The 21488-nt window shown below is 44.4% G+C and overlaps 1 protein-coding gene across 1 annotated transcript; it reads left to right on the forward strand.

Moving 5' to 3' along the window:
* The first annotated feature begins 2471 nt into the window (after positions 1–2471).
* On the forward strand, positions 2472–4502 carry LOC119325687. Its single transcript, XM_037599402.1, has 3 exons — positions 2472–2685; positions 3961–4124; positions 4209–4502. Exons 1-3 carry the CDS (start codon positions 2524–2526, stop codon positions 4279–4281), a joined length of 399 nt encoding a protein of 132 aa, XP_037455299.1. The 5' UTR covers positions 2472–2523; the 3' UTR covers positions 4282–4502.
* The last annotated feature ends 16986 nt before the right edge of the window (positions 4503–21488 follow it).

The following is a 21488-nucleotide window of genomic DNA, read 5'->3' on the forward strand; positions in this document are numbered from 1 at the left end:
CGGTTTTCTCCGAAATCACCCGGAACCTTTCCGGTGTCCGAATATAGTCGTCCAATATATCAATCTTTATGTCTCGACCATTTCGAGACTCATCGTCATGTCCGTGATCACATCCGGGACTCCGAACAAACTTCGGTACATCAAAACTTATAAACTCGTAATAAAACAGTCATCGAAACGTTAAGCGTGCGGACCCTACGGGTTCGAGAACTATGTAGACATGACCTAAAACCATTCTCGGTCAATAACCAATAGCGGGACCTGGATGCCCATATTGGTTCCTACATATTCTACGAAGATCTTTATCGGTCAAACCGCATAACAACATACGTTGTTCCTTTTGTCATCGGTATGTTACTTGCCCGAGATTTGATCATCGGTATCCAATACCTAGTTCAATCTCGTTACCGGCAAGTCTCTTTACTCGTTTCGTAATACATCATCTCACAACTAACTCATTAGTTACATGCTTGTAAGGCTTAGGTGATGAGTATTACCGAGAGGGCCCAGAGATACCTCTCCGACAATCGGAGTGACAAATCCTAATCTCGAATTATGCCAACCCAACATGTACCTTCGGAAACACCTGTAGAGCACCTTTATAATCACCTAGTTACGTTGTGACGTTTGGTAGCACACAAAGTGTTCTTCCGGTAAACGGGAGTTGCACAATCTCATAGTTGTAGGAACTTTGTATAAGTCATGAAGAAAGCAAATAACAGTATACTAAATGATCAAGTGCTAGGCTAACGGAATGGGTCATGTCAATCACATCATTCTTCTAATGATGTGATCCCACTAATCAAATGACAACACATGTCTATGGTTAGGAAACATAACCATCTTTGATTAATGAGCTAGTCAAGTAGAGGCATACTAGTGACTATAGTTTTGTCTATGTATTCACACATGTATCATGTTTCCGGTTAATACAATTCTAGCATGAATAATAAACATTTATCATGATATGAGGAAATAAATAATAACTTTATTATTGCCTCTAGGGCATATTTCCTTCAGTAGTATGGATCACACTTGGTGGAAAGACTTTAGCTTAGAAGTGATCATATATTGGGAGTATGACTTTAAGCTAGTGAGTCGAGTATTAAAGATGATTTGCAAGATAACAAAGTAAAATCATGGTAATAATAAGACTGAAAGTGAAGGAATAACTTTAGACTAGGCGATCACCTTTCGGGAAAGACTTCACTTTAGCAGTGATCATGTTTCGGGAACAAACTTTAGCTCATCGTAGTGGCGATAGTCGTTACTAGTTAAGCCTTGCAATTGCAGTGTTATTTTTTACTTTAGTAGTTAAACTTGGGAGGAGTCCGTATCAAGTGGTTGTTGATGATTGTTGGTCTTAGAGCAATCTTCATGCTTGAGTAATGTGGAGTGTTTACTTGGGAGGTTTTATGAGGATTTGACTTGCGAGTACATCCGATGTACTCATACGACCTTTAACGTGGTTAGGTATAAGAACAGATTCGTCTTCCATTAGCGAGAAGTCTGAGCTGACGCAACACTAGGAGAGTAGGTGTGGGCATTTCCCGCCTTAAGTGTTTTGGTGTTGATGACAAAGGCGACATGTTCAACAGTTAGGTGTGGCAGATATGTGCATGTTGAGATGGATGTGTGGCCACGCGAGAAAAGACCGAGTCCGGAATGATGATATACGAGATAAAGTTGGGGTAGAACCGATTGAAGAGAAGCTTGACCAACATCGTTTGAGATGGTTTGGGCATATTTAGCGCAAGCCTCCAGAAGCTTCAGTGCATAGCGAACAGCTAAAGCGTGTTGATAATGTCAAGAGAGGTCGTGGTAAACCGAACTTGACATGAGAGGAGTCTGTAAAGAGAGGTCTGAAGGATTGGAATATCACCGAAGAACTAGCCATGGACAGGGGTGCGGGGAAGGTTGCTATCCATGTGCCAGAACCATGAGTTGGTTGCGAGATCTTATGGGTTTCACCTTTAGCCTACCCCAACCCGTTTGAGACTAAAGACTTTATTGTTGTTGATGAACTTTTTTTGAATCGGCGAATGTTTTTTGAATCGATGAACTTTTTCTGAGTTGAACATTTTTTGAAACAATGAACTTTTTTGAAATTCACAATCATTTTTTGTGAACATATATAAAATAAAAATCATGCACAGTTTTTAATTCACAAGTTTTTTTGTTCAAATTCATTAACATTTCTTCAATACGCAACCATTTTTTTAATCCACATACATTTTATGACATTAGGATATTTTTTCCAAATTTCATAATGTTTTGAAATTTTGAACTTTTTGAAATCCCGAATAGTAAAAATAGGAAAAATCAAAGAAGAAAACAAAATGACAAAACAGGAGGGGCGTTCCGGTCCGCTCATGGGCCGGCCCAACTGTGTATCCGGATATGGTTGGCTTGGAGATCGAGTCGGGGTTTGTTGAAACTCCTTTTTTTTATATATATATATATACGCCGTTTCTCATCGCCCACAAAACAACAACGCAAGGCCCCGATCCCCTTTTCAGAAGCATGGCTTCATTGCTGTTCAGATCCGCCGCAGGCAGCGCTCTCCGGCGATCGATCCCGCAAGGGTCCTTCCCCGTGCTCCGGCCATCGATCCCGCAGGGGTCCTTCTCTCGGAGCCCAGGGCGGTCCCTCTGCGATGGCGCTGGGAGGATCGAACCTAATGCGGTAATCCCCTCTTCCCTTTTCTAGAGTTTCGTTGATCCGCGAAATTTGGCTGGCGGCATAGGGGCAATCCAAGGCGGCCGACCCGGATCCCCTGCCATCCTTGTTGACCTCCAAGATCCGGTCAGTTGCTCCTTAAGTTACAACGGACACCTTCGCCAGCCAAAAAAATATCTCCTTCCCTGCCCTGCTCTAAGCCTCAAATCCTAATCAGTTTTGCTAGAACTCATCTAAATGAGATATAATTTGGTCTCATTCACCTTTTATAGCCATTGGATGTGATGCTATAAGATTCGTGTGTGCTGACGTGGATTGTATTTATACTTGTTTTCAAAGTGAACGAGACCAAATTATATCTCATCTGAATGAGTTCTAGGTACTCCCAATCCTAATTCAGGTACTTCTACCGGACGCCGCACACAAATGCTTACTGATCAACGCATATAAACCAAATCACTAATTCTGATTCTTGAGAATTGGTTTCTCTTGGGTCTTGGTTGACATAAATAGTCACGATTTATTGAGTTGGGGCGCTAACTGTCAAGTTTGTTCAAACTGGCAATATTTTATTATCATATCGTCACACACTCATCAGAAAACATTATCAGCTGAAACACTCTTCTGAACGATAAAAAATGTGTCTGTGATTTTAGTGGCTATCTTGCCTTTCTCATTTGTTTTAAGATTTATAGTCCATGTTAGTACATTTTACAACTTCCATCTTGTGTTTTCGGCTATTGGTAGCTACACTAGTGTCAAAAAAACGTCTTACATTATGGTATAGAGGGAGTAGTAGTTATGTTAGTCCATTTATAATAGTCCATGCAAGTCCATTTTACAAAATTCATGTTGTGTTTTCACATGAATTTTGAAAATCAGAATATGTTCCAAACTAGTAGTGGTTATGTTGAATGGAGTTGTATGATCCTATGATTGTATCACATTATCAACTTGTTTGCCGCAAGTGTTTAACCTTGCAAACTGCAAATCCTGGCTCCGTAATCTGACTAGCAACTGGTGGGAGGTGTGACCTACCTATGCGTTGTTGCAAGTGTAGGTGCTAAAGATATTTCTATATATCCTTATTCGCTAATAATCTTAGTGCAACAAATCGTCTTGTAAAAAGTGAGTTCACAAGGAGGTAACTTGACAGGATATAATTATATAAATGATGTAATGCCATGGTTAGGGATAAGTGGATATGTTATGTATGTGATGGGATGGCTTACAATTTGGAACAAAAATTTATGTGTAGCTAATAGTTTCACTTATCTCCAGCATTCTAGCGCAAAACCCAACATGGGACACTCCAACAGATTCGAGGATGAAACAGAATTCTGCACTCATGGTCAAACGGAATTTAAAGAGTTGGCTTCCAACATACGCGCCATGCGGGACAAAGTGCGACTCTTGGAAAAAACATATGAAGAATCGGAAAGATCGTAAGCAACAAAGTCATTGTTTTGGACATGTATCCACATGCATAATTTCCTGTTATTCTAATTTTTGTTGTCTTTTAACTGCAGGGACAAGCGTAGAAAAGTGCTGGTACTGTGTTCCACAACTGCTCTCCTCGTTACCTTTTTTGTATTTGGTTGAGAGAACATGTCTTTTTGAAGTTTCGATGAAAGACCGATATTCTAAGTTTCCATGGGAATTATCTGTTGTGAAAAAAAGTTGTAGGAAGCTCATGTAAGATGGAACAATGATACAAGACGTGCGAATTAGTTGGACCCAGCAGCCAACGGTAGCAGCCCGGAAATGTCAGCAAAAGCGTTTTAGTTGGCTCTAACCGTGTCTTAATATACTTTGACTCGAAACCATGTTGATTTTTTGGATACATAGTGTTCACGAATCGATATCCATATTTTACACCGGCAAGGAGTGTCGTTCCCAAATTTTGGTTAGGTTTTAACACGATGACACCTGGGCGCTAAACAGACTAGTGGTACTCCCACTACAAAGAAATACTATAAGAACTACCTTTAATGTTCTTCTTCCCCAGAACTCCGCTTCCCATTGCCCCGGCCCCGCTTCGAGTCGCAGATCGGATCCAGTGAGTTGCCGCCGCTGTCTCATAGCCCGGCTCGACCGTTCTGAGACTTGAGTAGCCACTCACCCCTGCGCATGGTAGCATATTGATTCCTGACTGCATCACAGACATGTCGGAGGCCTGACCACATGAAACATGTGGTAAGCAATTCAAACAATTCAAAAAGACATGTCCGAGGCCTGCATTGAGTTCAGTAGGCTAGCATCGAGCCACAGTGCCAAGGGGATTCACGGCTTGAACGCCGCAGAAATGATATTAATGATGCTGGTACACGTCAACTCAAACAAAGTGCAGAAAGACCTCTTCAAGATTCTAAGCACGACTATACTTGCGTGGATCACTGGACCGCGCTGGTTGTACTGTCAGAGACAAACTCTTTCAACTAGTGCACATATGTTTGGAAAAACCTGATGAAAGGTGCTCGGAGGATCAGGGTGCCACCTCTTGCTACAGGTACAACAACATTCCAAAATTCCAACGCAACAACAACATTCAAATACTTGGGTGCCACATGTTGAGCAATTCCGAATAATGGTTTTGAATGGTGAACAAAATTTGAAAAACATGAATAAAAATTTAACCACATTTTGGAATTCTGTTTTTTTAATATATATTTTTGGAATTCTATTTTTTTGAAAATTGAAACAACATTTGAAATTTATAACTTTTTCAAACAAATAAAATTTCTGAATATTCTAAAAAATGTAAGAACAGTTCAAAATTCTGAACAAATTTTTTGAAAATGTAAGCACATTTTTTAATTTCATTTATTTTAAAATTTTAAATAAATCACGAAATTCTGCACATTTTTTTTGAAAATTTATACAAAATTTGAAATTCCGAACTTTTTTTAAAATTTAGACAAATCTGAAATACTGAACATTTATTGGAATTTAAACAAAAATTGAAATTCTGAACACCTTTTGATTTTTTTTAAATAGAAATCCTATTTTAAAAAAAAATAAGAAAAATTTGAAATCCTGAACATTTTTTAGAATTGAAACAAAATTTGAAATTCTAAACAATTTTTAAGAATTTAAACAAATGTTGATATTCTCAACATTTTTTAGGGTCTGGGTGAACATTTTTTAGGGTCTGGGTGAGCATGGCTACGAGGCCTTTTTGCATGAGATGGGCATAGTCGAGGTGAGCCCTACACCCTGCCAAACAGTCGAAAGTGGGTTTCGTAGGAAACTTTTGAGCTCATGCACCCTACCAAATACACGCGAAGAAACCCACGGTACCTCACTGCACACCTCTGTAGCTGCTGATTTTGCCGACCAGATGGGAAGGTAGTGCCCAAAGATGGTACGACGATTATCTCCCCGTACCTGGTTCCATTCATATTCTACCTATTTGTTTTCTCAACCTCGCAACGAGTTGATCATGCGTCTATACACATGTTGCAGGCTAGCGAGCTACTTGGTATACTCCTGAAAGAGCACAATGCTCGTGTCATGGCCAATGTAAATGAGTTTAGGCAAACAACTCAAACGATGATGCCCAAATTTGTTGACAATCTGGTAGAATGTCTAGCCAACTGTGCTTGCTGCAAATTGTGTGGGCGCCAAGAATGTGTGTTGAAGAGTTTGTTAGATCAAGGTCTGTTTTAGTCATTGCTAGGTGGTCCACACACATAGTTGTAATTTTTATTATCTCTGTTGTTCTTTGTATTGCCATGATTGAAGATGAATAGATTGGAAGTTTCTCACAAAAAAAGAAGGTATGTTCCTTCCTTTGTCAGCTGGCACCTAATTTTTGTGGTCATCATACCAATATTCCGAAGATTATGATTTTTTTTTCTTTTTGGCAACAACTTCTACTACCCGATCACCAAGACGTAGCAAGGTCCCATCGAATACAGCCCGGGCAATCGCAAGCGAAGGTAGTCCACACGGAATGGTATTCCACACCACCAGGCAGATCATAACTAATAGTTACCCGTACACATCAAAACAGGTAGTTCAACTGGCCGCAATGCCCACTCAAGGAAGAGGGTTTATGCAAAAACTGAGGACAAGGAAAATCTGCACACAATGGTTATGATCCAACCTTCTGTATATACATGTATTACCTGAAGCTAAAAGTCGGATTGCCAAGGAATGTGATGTTTTGTGCCGATAAGAAAGTTTCACCTGGCACCTAACTTGGGTGCTAGGGCTTTGTTATCTTACCATCCCCTATTCCCCTATGAGTAAAGGACTTTTTTTGTTTTTATCTATTTATTAACTTAGACCTTTCAAACTTCAGACTCCTTTTCACAACCGTCCGCTGGAGTTGTCTGTGTTTTTGTTTTGTTGTAACATATAGAGTTTTTTCTAAAAAAAATTAACTTGTCAACTTGTATATTTATTAATTTAGAAAACCCAAAAACACTTGCAGAAAATCTTTAGATCCGGAAAAGAGAAAGGACGAGCTCTGAAGCTGAAGAAAGATCGTTGTTTAGCATAGGTGAAGAACATTTATGCTATGTACCTATTGTATGTCATCTACTTCGTGTTTTCTTCATATCTGGCATGTCCATTCTTGTTTGGGTAGCATGTTGAACTATAGTTTCATTTAACAGCTAGCGTATCCCATGGAGTTTTTGTACCAAAGCAGGATGCAATGGGCTGCGTATGAGCAGGGTAGAGCAATACCATACCCATACCCGTATAGTCAGTGGGTACAAAATTATAGCCATACCCGTACCCACGGGTATGAAACTTATTGTAAGGGCATTTCCCTACTTTTTGTTTTGGATGATGATGACAACCCTTTGTTGGTCTAATCGTGTGCTAAGTGCTTCAGGTTCTCGGTAATTAGGCTTACATCGGTTTGCTATTCTCTCTGGAAGGAAAAGATCGAAGACTGTGTTTTTCTACGTGTTTATCTCTTTGGTCATAGGGAACCCGTACTATTAAGAGGGAATCCACATTGGAAGGAGTTGGGGGAATCATTGCACGTATACTTTTGCCACACCCTCCTTTGCCTTCCTTGTTTTGTGAGCGAGAGAGTTCCCCTTCCTTTTCTACCGCTTGCTGTGTTCTCCCAGCGGTTGTACAGCTGGCTCTTGGCACTAACCCAACCACCACCCCAGGGGTGATACCCTGGGGTTGAACAGCCCAGTCATGACTGAGCGGTTGTACCGCTGCTCCCGGGCGGTGGTACCGCCACCAAGCTTAACACTGACTGTGGTCTGTCTCTGGCGATTGTACCGGCCAAGTACCGCTCAACAACCGATCAGGTTTTTGTTTTGATGCGGTACTTGGGCGGTGGTGGCCCGGTTGGTTCGGTTGTGCCCCGCACACCGGTATCACCGGTGTCCTAAGCAGTTCTACCGCTTGGAACTTAGCCACCCAAGTGTCCAAGGCCAGGCGGTTGCACCGGTGCTATACCGCTCGATCACCACACACAGGGGTGACACCCTACTGTTTCAAAGCGGTGGTTGAGCGGTGGCTGGGCGGTTGTTCCAGTTGTTCTCCACAACCGGTACTACCGCCTCCCCGCCCGGTTGTACCGCTTGGTAGGGTTCTGCAGGTAAACCATGAGTTCCGGTTGTACCGGGATGAGGAGCGGTTGTACCGCTGTAGTGTTGTTTTCGCAGTAACGGTTGGATTTTAGGGTTTGCTATATGAGGGTGGTTCTTCCACCTACCACATTTACCTCTTACCTCTCTCACTCCACCATTAATGCCACTCAAGCTCTCTTGCCCGATCTCTCTCTCTAGCCACTCAAACTCGTTGATTTGCTAGGGATTGAAGGAGGAGACCTAGATTTACACTTCCACCAAAGGATATTTGCTTCCCCCATACTTTCTTGTGTGGATTTTGTTACTCTTGGGTGTTTGAGCACCCTAGACGGTTAAGGTCACCTCGGAGCCACATTCCATTGTGGTGAAGCTCCGTGGTTTCGTTGGTAGCCTCCAATTCAGTTGTGGAGAGAGCCCCAACCTTGTTTGTAAAGGTCCGGTCGCCGCCTCCAAGGGCACCAATAGTGGAAACACGACATCTCGCATTGTGTGAGGGCGTGAGGAGAATATGGTGGCCCTAGTGGCTTCTTGGGGAGCATTGTGCCTCCACACCGCTCCAACGGAGACGTACTTCCCCCTCAAAAGGAAGGAACTTCGGGAACACATCCTCGTCTTTACCGACTCCACTCTTGGTTATCCCGTACCTTTACTTGTGCAAGCTTATATTGTGTTGCATCTCTTGCTTGCTTGTGTGCTCGTTGTTGTTGCATCATATAGGTTGCTCACCTAGTTGCATATCTAGACAACCTACTTTGATGCAAAGTTTAAATTGGTAAAGAAAAGGCAAAAATTGTTAGTTGCCTATTCACCCCCCCTCTAGTCAACTATATCGATCCTTTCACTTACCCATACCCATATCCGACGGGTACACGTACCCATTGGGTACCCAGCGGGTAGAACAAATAGTACACAAGTTGTTCACAATTTTACACTCATTGATAGTAGATTTGGCAACAAAATCAATTATCTCAGGTCAATAATAGGTAGATGATACATGGCCACTATCAAAATTTAGAAATCACAACATACTCATAAGCTAATAGGAGTAGAGGAGTCACATGAGAAATTAATGATTAATTGATGTCAATTTAACATTAGTTCACAAGCGGGCAGGGTATGGGTATACCCACGGGTACAAGGCTATACTTGTACCCTATCCATGACTTAACAGGTAGGGTATGGGTACTACCCATGGGTATAAAAGTGTACCAGTGGGTAAAATGGCCATCCTTCCAAAGGTGCATACATGTGTCTGCATTGTTGTTCCAGAATTCAGAGAATTGTAACCGCACAAAATCATGGATCATTTATGTGCCTTGTGTGTTCTTCATTCTAATTTCAATGACATGACATAGAAAACACTTTTTTGCATTATGGGATTTATGGCTATTGTTTTTCCCTTCTTTTCACTTGCAGTGGTTAGAAAAAATTGACAGTTATTATAATGATGGAACAAATGTACTAAGTATGATGGTTTGATAATGACAGGTTTGGAGGAGGACGCGAACATGGAGGAGATATAAGAATATCATATGGTGGTTAATTCGATGTTTGCAAGCGAGAAACAAAGTTATGAGAACTACAACAACTCTGCGAGAACAAAAGAATTAGTGTCACATGTGTTGGTACTAAAACCGGCTGATCTCTGGTAGGGGGTCCTGAGATGGGGATCTGAGATCAATGGGTAACAAGATACAAGGGAGTCGATGTTTACCCAGGTTCGGGCCCTCTCGAAGACGTAAAACCGTACGTCCTGCTCTGATTGTATTGATGTGATGAAGTACAGAGCACAAGAGGATCTACCTCAAGACCGTATGGTTGTTTTCTAAAGCCTAAGGCTTGTAATTTTGCCTCTACGGACTAAACCCCTCGGCTTATATATGCACCGCGGGTACCTAGTTTACACATAAGGTCTTGCCAAGTAGGAATAGTGTCGTGGAATTGTCACGGCAGATGTCCTCTTGCAAGGACTTAGTTGTGGAGCCATCGCAACTAGGAAGCTTAAAGGGGTTATCGGGACAAAGGACACGAGAGATTTATACTAGTTCGGCCCCTTACGGTGTAGGTAAGGCCTACGTCTAGTTGGGTTGGTATTGCTTGATGTTTTGATGACCAGGGAGCGAGATACGCTATGCCCGGTTCTCGATGAGTTGTTTCTTGCCCTAAGCCGCCAGCGGGTCGTCCCCTTATATACACGGGTGGACGCCCTGCGGCCTATAGAGTCCCGGCCGGCTCATAGACAGTGTCCGGCTTGGTGACTAGTTAAGTCTACCTTATGTTACAAGTCATATCATCATGGCGGTTTACTACTATGGGCCTTAAGTCTCCCGTGGGCCTTAGACCCTTTATTGAACCACCATCTTCATGCTTGGTCTTGGGCTTCTTTCTGATGAGTCTTCTTTGCGTAACCTGGCCCCTCCTGGGCGGCTTACACAAATAGTTATATCCCCAACATTAGGCCCCGGATTGATTTGAACCGGTTCATGTCAATCTTAAAATACCTTAAGAAAAAAGCCTTTTGTCCTCTGTCTGTGTAGAGGTTATAATACGTCATGACGTCATCTTCTGGATCTGTGATAACCCGCCGTGACGTCATCTTCTATTAAATTCATATTTTACTTTGTCATATCTTTAACGGATCTTTGTATTTACTAACCATTCCAAAAATCGAGGCATCGGAGTCGTTGGATAATGATGTTTGGCCTCCTCGTTTCTCGCACCTTCTCAGTCAGCCCTTCCTTATAAATAGGCACGACCTAGGTCTTTTCCATTCTCCCTCTCCGGTCATCTTCTTCCTCTCACTGTTTCTCTACCGCTCGAGCTCCGCCGCCGCCGCAGATCTCCTCGTCTTCTCCAACTCAGGCCGCTGCATCAATCTGATTTGACCAGAAAACCGCGACGAACCTCCGCAGCAACTCTGCATCTGTAAGTTTCCTCCTTCTTGTTCCTCAGATCCGCATTAGGACCTTCGAGTTCCTCGGTGTTCTTCGCTGTTCGTCAGGAACCCCTCATAGATTTCATCACCACCGCCGTTTCTTGATTCTTAAGATAATATAAAACTGATGCGGTAGCTATTTCGCACCCATTTCGAATGCAAGTAGATTCCTCTTCTCTGTACAGAAGCCTTGTTTAGAACTGATGAACTTATCTGTACTAGTTTTAGGTCTAGAATACTTTGTTTCCTGTGCACCTGTTTGATCCAAAATAATATCCGCCAACTGTGAAACCTGTTTGTGCGACACCTAGGCAAAATCCGTTTCTGTCGGATCCATTTAGTCGCAGCGACTCTCACCGCCGGCTTTAAAAAAGATAACACTGAATCACAGCCTTACCAATTCCTGGCGGTTTAAAATAACTTAATTGCTTCTGATATTCATAGCGGCTTAACTGACCAGATATAATTAGTCATATGTCATTAGTCCCCGTCTTAAGCCGCCATTTTGAATAGACTTAAAAATACTTTCCTTCTAGGTTAAAATTGAACCGGAGCTTCTTATTTTGGCATAGGCTTCCACTTACGTCATGGCACCTAAGGCAACCAAGGCTCCTGTGACCTGTAATTGGGTCCAATCCACTGTCACAAAAAGCAAATTATCTGAACTTGTGAAGTCTGGCCATCTGCCCAAGAAGGAGGTCATGTTTTATCGACCCATCCGAGGAGAAACCTCAGCCCAAAGAAGGGGAGGTGATAGTTTTTATGGATCATATGAGCCGAGGATTTGCTCCACCCGGTTCAAAATTCTTCAGGGGTGTTTTGCATTTCTTTGACCTCAGACCTGAAGACATCGGGCCCAATTCTGTGTCAAATATTTGCAACTTCCAAGTCTTCTGCGAGGTGTACCTGGGAGAGGAGCCTAATCTGCTTTTGTTCAGAGAGCTATTCTATTTAAACCGGCAGAATGAACGTGCCAATGGGCCCAGTCTAGAACTCGGTGGCATCTCAATTCAGCGGCGGAGAGACTGCCTCTTTCCTTATGCCGAACTGCCCAGCCACCCAAAGGACTGGAACTAGACGTGGTTTTATTAACAGGACACTTCTCCGGCTGACGAGAACCCTCTGCCTGGCTTCGGCGCTTTGCGCCTTGAATCAAATCACCCGCTGCCGGATAAGTTAACCGCTGTTGAACGTCTATCACTTGCTCCTACCATCAAGAAGATCAAAGCCCTCTTAGGTAATGGCTTGAACGGTATTGATTTGGTGCGAGTCTGGATCTCCTAGCGGGTGATCCCGTTAAGCCGCCGCCAAGACTCGACGATATTGATGACGATGAAGAAGAGGTAACTTCTAACTCCCTTGGCTCTTTATCATCACCTTACTGACATTAAATCTTTCCAGGAAGACACGGGGAACAGCCGAGCCATCAAGGAAGAGGTAACTATAATCTCCTCTGACTCCGAGCCCCTGTCGCGTCAGAAAATTCGAAGAGTAACCCGGAAAGTAAGATTTTCACATCCTTTGGCTTACCAAGATACTCAATTTCTTTTGAAGCAACAGCAATTGGAAAGCGGGAGGCAGACCCGGACTAGCAAGGATATAGAGGTCTCCTCCGGCTTACCTGACGTAACCAGGAAGCGTCGGACTGAGGTTATCTCCGATTTACGTTCTGTTTTACCTTTGGCGGGTTTAATTCGTCAACCTCTCAATTCATCTAACTCCAATTATCAGGACACCTCTCCTTCCTCCGGCGAGTCTATGCAGTCTAACATGCTGGCTTTCAAAACTGCCCCTGGGTAATGTAATTTTGTTTACCTTATGCCTTACCTTACCCATGCTTTTGTATTCATCCTTCTCCCTTTGTCCATAGCGTGCAAGTGAAGCCCAGTAAGAGGGCAAAAAAGAATAAGCCGTCCCAAGACCCGGTCGTGACTGAACCGGAGCTTGGTACGGCTGCTCCTGACAGTTCTACCCATCAGCCGCCGCCTGAACCAGCCTATGACATTCCAGCACCAACCTCTGATCCACCCGCCGAAGATACTCTCAACAGCTCTGATAACCCGGAAGCTCCTAGGCCGGTCAAGACAATTGATTTGGAAATTGAGATTCTGAAGACTCAGTTTGTTGAGCCAGGGCGGCCCACTGTCCTTGCCAAGTGCTCTGCTAAGGAGGAGCTTCCGGAATGCCGAAAGGCCAAGCTAGACATTGCTGACTATACTCATTTAAGCATTGGAGATATAGTCTCTGGCTATCTCAATCAAGTACATAGCAGCCGTGACCTAGAAATTGACATGGTGAAGCAAATACAGCAAAAATCTGAGGTATAACTTATGCTACCTTTCTGAACCATACTTACTGTATCAACCCCCAAGTCTATTGCTTATGAATAAATATGTTGTAGACTTAGAAAACTGCTTAGCACTGCTTTGTCCGGTTTAGAAAGAAGATATTTAACCCGGTCGTAACATGATATCATGAACTTGCGATACACATTAGCCCCCAAGTGTCAAGTATCTTTGCTTGCAAAGTGCTTAGGACTTAGTTTGCATGAACCGGCATTGTAAGTTAAATTCTTCAGCATACATTAGCCCCCAAGTGTTAAGTATCTTTGCTTGCAAAGTACTTGGGACTTAATGTTATCTTACCATGATGCTGACTATAACCCGGCATCAATGCAGGCCACCATAAGTCAATTTGAGTCGGAGATTGCTGACCTGAAGAGCCGTCTGACAGCTCAAGAACTTGAAATTCGAAAGGCCAACTCCAAATTTGAATTCAGCGTCTCTGAACAAGAGAAGTTGAAGAAGAGTTTTGAGGCGGAGAAGAAAATCTGGGCTGATGAAAAGGCTTCACTGGTGACCCGGGCCGAGACGGCAGAGGCATCACTTGCAGAAGCAACAACCGAGCTGTCCGGCTTAAAGCGCCAGATATCTCAAATGCTCTCAGCCATCTTCGGTAAGTTACTGTATATAACCTCAAATATTGTAATCCTTCCTTTGATGACTATTTTAATCGTTATCTCCAGCTCACCTTATGTTTATGAACGCAGGCCCCAGGAGCACAAACCTCAAGCAGAACATGTTGATCAAACTGAAAGTGGTTTACACTCTAGTGGAGCAACTGTACACCGGGTCACAACGTGCTTTGGCCGTTCTAGCTTTATCAAATAACACTCCCCACCTCCTGCAAGACGTGCTGAAGTGTCTTGCTGTACTACCTCAACGGGTCCAAGATCTAAGGCGGGCGTCCTCAAGATCCGAGGCAATAGCCGCATTGAGCCGGGCAAAAGCATGGATTCCAGAACTAGACCCGGCCGACCTCGCTCTTGGATACCCGAGTCTGAAAGAGGATGGGACCGTATTTGATGAACATGATTTCACCGCCTACGTCAAAGATATACGCCCCGTGGCTACTCTCATTGGGAACGACACTGACTTACCAAGTATCAGCCGGGCTATGACAGTGAGAACCAGAGAATTCCAACACCTCCCTATGATGAAGTCAGCCTGATCCCTCCAACTCGTAAGCATACCTTTGCCCCTGAAGTGGACCCAACAGGTTTAATAGATGATGAAGCTGAGTTTGAAGCCTTGAGTGGCATTGACTAGGCCTCGTCAACCTTCCAGGACAGGGCAGCCGACGGAGAGGCGGAGAAGGATAACCCGGAATCTTCAAGCCCACCAAAGGAGTGAATCGCCGGGCGTTTATGACTTTGCGAAAACAATGCTTCATTATTCAGACTCGGGGAGTCTTGTAATAGGGTAGAAAAACCTCTCAGTTTTGGTCATGCCTTCGCGCATGTTTATAGCGCTTAATACTTTCGTAAGCCGCCATCGCTATATACTTCCAGCTTATGTTGGTCTGTTATTTCCTTGATGTTAAATTTGCTTGCCTTATCCTGTATATAAAACAAGCAAAATTCCCTTGGCAGTTTATCGCATCGGGGGTCACATAAGGTATTGATAACCCAGAGTGCGAACCAAAACATCATATAAAGGCCGGTTTATGATTATATTTGTTAAACATAATCACAATAGCATACCTGCGATCCTTTTGGTAATCTCGCATGCTTGTGTGACCTATACCATGCGGGTAAATTCAACTCCTGAAAGTTGGAACATATAATGTTCACCTGGCACTTAACAACCTGGGGTGATCAATATTAAGCCGGAAGAACAAAAACCATCTCATAGTGATTTCAAGAAGGTCTCAAGATAGTCAAATAATTATGCTTATGAAATATAATGGATAATAAACAATATTCAAAGGCTTCTGATTCGAATACGATCAGTAAACCGTTCCAAAGGGGTTAAGCTAAGATTCAGATACGATCATATAGCCCCCGGTGGCTTTGGCGATGCCGATCAAGTGGGTATCGACAGCTATGTTCTCTTTGGTTCGAATACGACCTATGTTTGAACAGGAAGCCCCCAAGTGACCATAAGAGTTGTTTAACGACGCTGATTCGAATACGATCCATGTCAGACCCAAAGGGGTTAAGCTACGATTCAAATATGATCAAGAAGCCCCCAAGTGAGTTTGGCAATATGCCGATCAAGTGAGTATCGACAGCTATGTTCTCTTTGGTTCGAATACGACCTATGTTTGAATAGGAAGCCCCCAAGTGATCATGGCTAGATTCAGATATGATCATAAGCCGGACCAAAGGGAAAGCCGGATTCAGATATGATCCGCTCCCTGTTGGTTGTTTTTGTTTCCACCACCTAATAAAGAAGACATATAAACCTTTGAGGGTAAAAAGGATAGAGGTTCTGCTTTATTGCTTTATATAATATATACATCGTCAAAATATATACATCTTGAGAGCCGGTGGCTCAAGTATAGTAAGGCCAGCGATGGGCGATATTCCACGGCCAGCGGGTCTCCTCCTCCGACTTACGTGAGTCTTTGTGCTCTCGAACATCGATGAGGTAGTATGACCCGTTGTTCAGATTCTTGCTGACCACAAAGGGTCCTTCCCAAGGTGGGGACAGCTTGTGCATGTCAGACTGATCCTGGATGAGCCGGAGCACTAAGTCGCCTTCTTGAAAGGTTCTGCTTCTAACCCGGCGGCTGTGATAGTGGCGCAGGTCTTGCTGGTAAATCGTCGAGCAGGCTATTGCCAAGTCTCGCTCTTCATCCAACAAGTCAAGTGCATCCTGACGAGATCTTTCGTTATCAGCCTCAACGTAAGCAGCCACGCGGGGTGAATCGTGCCGGATGTCACTTGGCAGGACTGCCTCTGCTCCATACACCATGAAGAAAGGTGTATACCCTGTAGATCTGTTAGGCGTAGTGTTGATGCTCCATAGTACAAAGGGTAACTCCTCCACCCAACAACCCGGAGTCCGTTGTAAGGGGACCAAGAGCTGGGGTTTGATACCCTTCAGGATCTCCTGATTAGCTCTTTCTGCTTGACCATTGGATTGAGGATGAGCAACAGCCGAAACATCAAGCCGGATATGTTCTCATTGATAGAACTCCTCCATGGCATCTTTGGAGAGGTTAGTGCCATTATCAGTTATGATGCTGTGTGGGAAACCAAAATGAAAGATCACCCTTTTCATGAACTGAACCGCCGTGGCTGCATCACACTTACTGACCGGCTCTGCCTCAACCCACTTTGTAAACTTATCCACTACCACTAGGAGGTGTGTATATTTATCCTTAGACCTCTTGAAAGGTCCAACCATGTCAACCCCCCAGACTGCGAACGGCCAAGTAATTGGAATCATCCTCAACTCTTGAGCCGGAACATGAGCTCGTCGTGAGAATTTTTGACATCCATCACATTTGCTGACTAGATCCTCCGCATCAGCATGAGCCGTCAGCCAATAGAAACCATGACGGAAAGCCTTGGCCACAAGAGATTTTGAACCGGCATGATGACCACAATCTCCTTCATGGATCTCACGAAGTATCTCCTGACCCTCCGCAGGCGACACACATCGTTGAAACGCCCCAGTGACACTACGGTGATGTAACTCGCCATGAACAATCGTCATAGATTTGGACCACCTGACGATTTGTCTCGCCAAGGTCTCATCCTCAGGCAACTCTCCCTGGGTCATATAGGTCAAATATGGCACTGTCCAATCCGGGATGACGTGAAGAGCTGCCACCAGCTGTGCCTCCGGGTCTGGCACTGCTAGTTCTTCCTCTATAGGTACCTTGACAGAAGGATTATGCAAAACATCGAGAAAGGTGTTAGGCGGCACCGGCTTACGCTGAGATCCCAACCGGCTCAAAGCATCAGCTGCCTCATTCTTCCTTCGATCAATGTGCTCCACTTGATAACCTTTGAAGTGCCCAGCCACAACATCTACTTCACGACGGTAAGCCGCCATAAGGGGATCCTTGGAGTCCCACTTGCCTGACACCTGTTGGGCCACAAGATCTGAATTGCCCAAGCATCTTACCCGGCTCAAATTCATCTCTTTGGCCATCCAGAGACCATGGAGTAAGGCCTCGTACTCAGCTGCATTGTTAGTACAAGGAAACATAAGCCGGAGCACATAACAAAATTTGTCACCTCGAGGGGACGTTAAAACAACTCCAGCCCCCGAGCCTTCTAACTGCCTGGACCCATCAAAGTGAATAGTCCAATATGTGTTATCTGGCTTCTCCTCAGGTGCATGCAACTCTGTCCAATCATTGATAAAGTCCACCAAGGCTTGAGACTTAATAGCGGTACGTGGCATGTACTTCAAACCATGAGGCCCAAGCTCAATAGCCCGCTTGGGGACTCGTCCTGTGGCCTCCCTGTTTTGGATGATGTCTCCCAAGGGGGCAGAACTTACCACAGTTATAGGATGACTTTGGAAGTACTGCTTCAGCTTCCGGCTTGCCATAAACACTCCGTAAACAAGTTTCTGCCAATGTGGATACCTTTGTTTAGACTCAATGAGCACCTCACTGATGTAGTAAATCGGACGTTGAACCGGATGCTCCCTGCCAGCCTCCTTACGCTCCACCACGATGGCAACACTGACGGCTCGTGAATTAGCAACCACATATAACAACAGCGGCTCTTTATCAATGGGAGCCGCAAGGACCGGTGGCTCAGACAACTGTCTCTTTAAATCTTCAAAGGCAGTATCAGCAGCATCACTCCAGACAAAAGTGTCTGTTTTCTTCATCATCTGATACAATGGTAGGGCCTTCTCTCCTAACCGGCTTATGAACCGGCTTAAAGCAGCAACACGACCCACCAGTCGCTGAACATCATTGATGCACGCCGGTTTAGCTAGAGAGGTAATTGCCTTGATCTTCTCCGGATTAGCTTCAATGCCTCTGTTTGAGACCAGAAAACCCGAGAGCTTTCCTACAGGTACACCAAATACACATTTGGCCGGGTTAAGCATCATCTTATAAACCCGGAGATTATCAAAGGTCTCTTTCAAGTCAGATATCAAAGTTTCCTTCTCTCTGGACTTCACCATGATGTCATCCACATAAGCATGAACATTGCACCCAATTTGATCGTGGAGACAGTTATGTACACATCGCTGATAAGTCGCCTGAGCACTCTTGAGCCCAAATGGCATAGATACATAATAGAAGGCTCCAAACGGAGTGATGAAAGCTGTCTTCTCCTGGTCCTTAACTGCCATTTTAATCTGATGATAACCAAAGTAAGCATCCAAAAAGCTCAAACGCTCGCAACCCGCCGTAGCATCAATGATTTGATCAATACGGGGGAGAGCAAAGGGATCAGCCAGACAAGCTTTATTTAAGTCTGTGTAATCCACACACATCCGCCAGGTGCCGTTCTTCTTGAGCACGAGCACCGGGTTAGCCAACCACTCCGGATGAAAAACTTCAACAATAAACCCAGCCGCTAAGAGCCGGGCGACTTCCTCTCCAATAGCTTTCCGTCTCTCTTTGTTGAACCATCGAAGAAACTGCCTGACCGGCCTATACTTCGGATCAATATTGAGAGTGTGCTCAGCGAGTTCTCTCGGTACACCCGGCATGTCAGAAGGTTTCCATGCAAAGATGTCCCGGTTCTCACGGATGAACTCGATGAGCGCGCTTTCCTATTTAGGATCCAAATTGGCACTGATGCTGAACTGCTTAGATGAATCACCTGGATTGAAATCAACAAGCTTGGTTTCAGCAGCCGACTTAAACTTCATAGCCGGGTCATGCTCGGTGGTTAGCTTCTTTAAAGAGGTCATATCCGCCGGGTCAACATTGTCTTGATAAAACTTCAGCTCCTCTGCTGCACAAACGGACTTAGCATAAGCCGCGTCGCCCTCCTCACATTCCAGGGCTACCTTTCGACTTCCATGCATGGTGATGGTGCCCTTGTGACCCGGCATCTTAAGCTGCAGATAAACATAACACGGCCGTGCCATGAACTTGCCATAAGCCGGCCATCCAAACAGAGCATGATATGGACTCCTGATTTTGACCACCTCAAACGTCAATTTCTTAGCCCTGGAATCATACTCATCTCCAAAGGCCACTTCCAGTTCAATTTTGCCAACTGGGTAAGCCGACTTACCAGGAACCACTCCATGAAAAACAGTGTTAGACGTCTTCAAATTCTTATCAGTTAACCCCATGCGTTGAAAGGTCTCATAATAGAGGATACTGATGCTGCTACCCCCGTCAATGAGTACCTTAGTGAATTTATATCCACCAACCTGAGGTGCTACCACCAAGGCTAGCTGACCCGCATTATCAACCTGGAGGGGGTGATCTGCCCTACTCCATACAACGGGCTGTTCTGACCACCTCAAATAACGGGGAACCGCCGGCTCAACAGAATTCACAGCCCTCTTATGAATCTTCTGATCACGTTTGCACAAGCTGGTGGTGAACATGTGATACTGCCCACTATTCAGCTGCTTCGGATGACTTTGATAACCCGACTGCTATTGTTGTTGCTCCCCTTGACCAGACTGCTATTGATTATAACCGCCTTGATGTCCCTGAAAGCCGGAGCTTGAACTGCCGCCCAGGCCATGAAAACCACCAGCTCCTGAGCCGCCGCCCGACCCGTGATTGCCATCAAACATGTTCGAATTCTTGAAAGCCTTCATGATCGCGCAATTTTTCCATAAGTGGGTGGCGTGTCGTTCCCGGGTGCCGTGTCTCGGGCAAGGCTCATTGAGTAGCAGCTCAAGAGATGGGCCTGACCCGCCAGATCTAGGGGGCGGTTTTCCCTTACGTCTCTGATTATTACCCTGCGCATTGGCATTGGCCACAAACTCCGGGTTACCCTCCGCCTTATGCTTATACCCGACGTAACCAGGAAGCGTCGGACCGAGGTTATCTCCGACTTACATTTTGCTTTACCCTTGATGGGTTTGATTCGCCAACCTCTCAATTCATCTGACTCCAACTATCAGTATACTTCTCCTTCTTCTGGTGAGTCGATGCAATCGAACATGCTGGCTTTCAAAACGGCTCCCGGGTAATATAACCTTTCTTACTTTGAGTTTATCCATACTTATGCTTTGATACTTATCCTTCCACTTTGATTGACAGCGGGCAAGTAAAGCCCAGTAAGAGGGCAAAGAAGAATAAGCCGTCCCAAGACCCGGTGGTTACTGAACCGGTGCTTGACTCATCCGTTCCAGACAGCTCCGCTCATCAGCCACCGCCTGAACCGGCTTCTGACATCCCGCAGCCAACTTCTGACCCACCTGCAGAAGACATGATTCACAACTCGGATGACCCGGAGACTCCTAGCCCAGCCAAGACGGTTGACCCGGAGGTTGAAATTGTGAAGAGCCAATATGTTGAACCGGGCCGGCCTACTGCCCTTGCTCAATGCACCGCCAAGGAGGAGTTTGCCCAGCGCCAGAAGTCCAAACAAGACCTCACTGACTATTCTCACCTAAGTATTGGTGATATAGTCTCAGGCTATCTGAACCAAGTACACAGTAGTCATGACCTGGAAATTGACATGGTGAAGCAAATACAGCATAAATCTGAGGTAAAATTCTAGCTTTTACTCTGAATCTTTCTTACTGTACCAGCCCCCAAGTCTATTGCTTATGAATGAATACGCTGTAGACTTAATAATCTGCTTGCCATTAGTTTTATCCGGCTTAAATTGAATATGTTTAACCCGGAGGTAGCATGAAAACTTGGGTTACACATTAGCCCCCAAGTGTCAAGTACCTTTACTTGTAAAGTGCTTGAGACTTAATATGTGTGACTTGGTAAAATAGACTAAAAATGCTTTAAACATACATTAGCCCCCAAGTGTCAAGTATCTTTACTTGTAAAATACTTGGGACTTAAATGTTATCTTACCATAACCTGATGTCAATGCAGGCCACCGTAAGTCA

This window comes from Triticum dicoccoides, chromosome 6B (assembly GCF_002162155.2).
Source record: "Triticum dicoccoides isolate Atlit2015 ecotype Zavitan chromosome 6B, WEW_v2.0, whole genome shotgun sequence".
Classification (NCBI taxonomy): Eukaryota; Viridiplantae; Streptophyta; class Magnoliopsida; order Poales; family Poaceae; genus Triticum; species Triticum dicoccoides.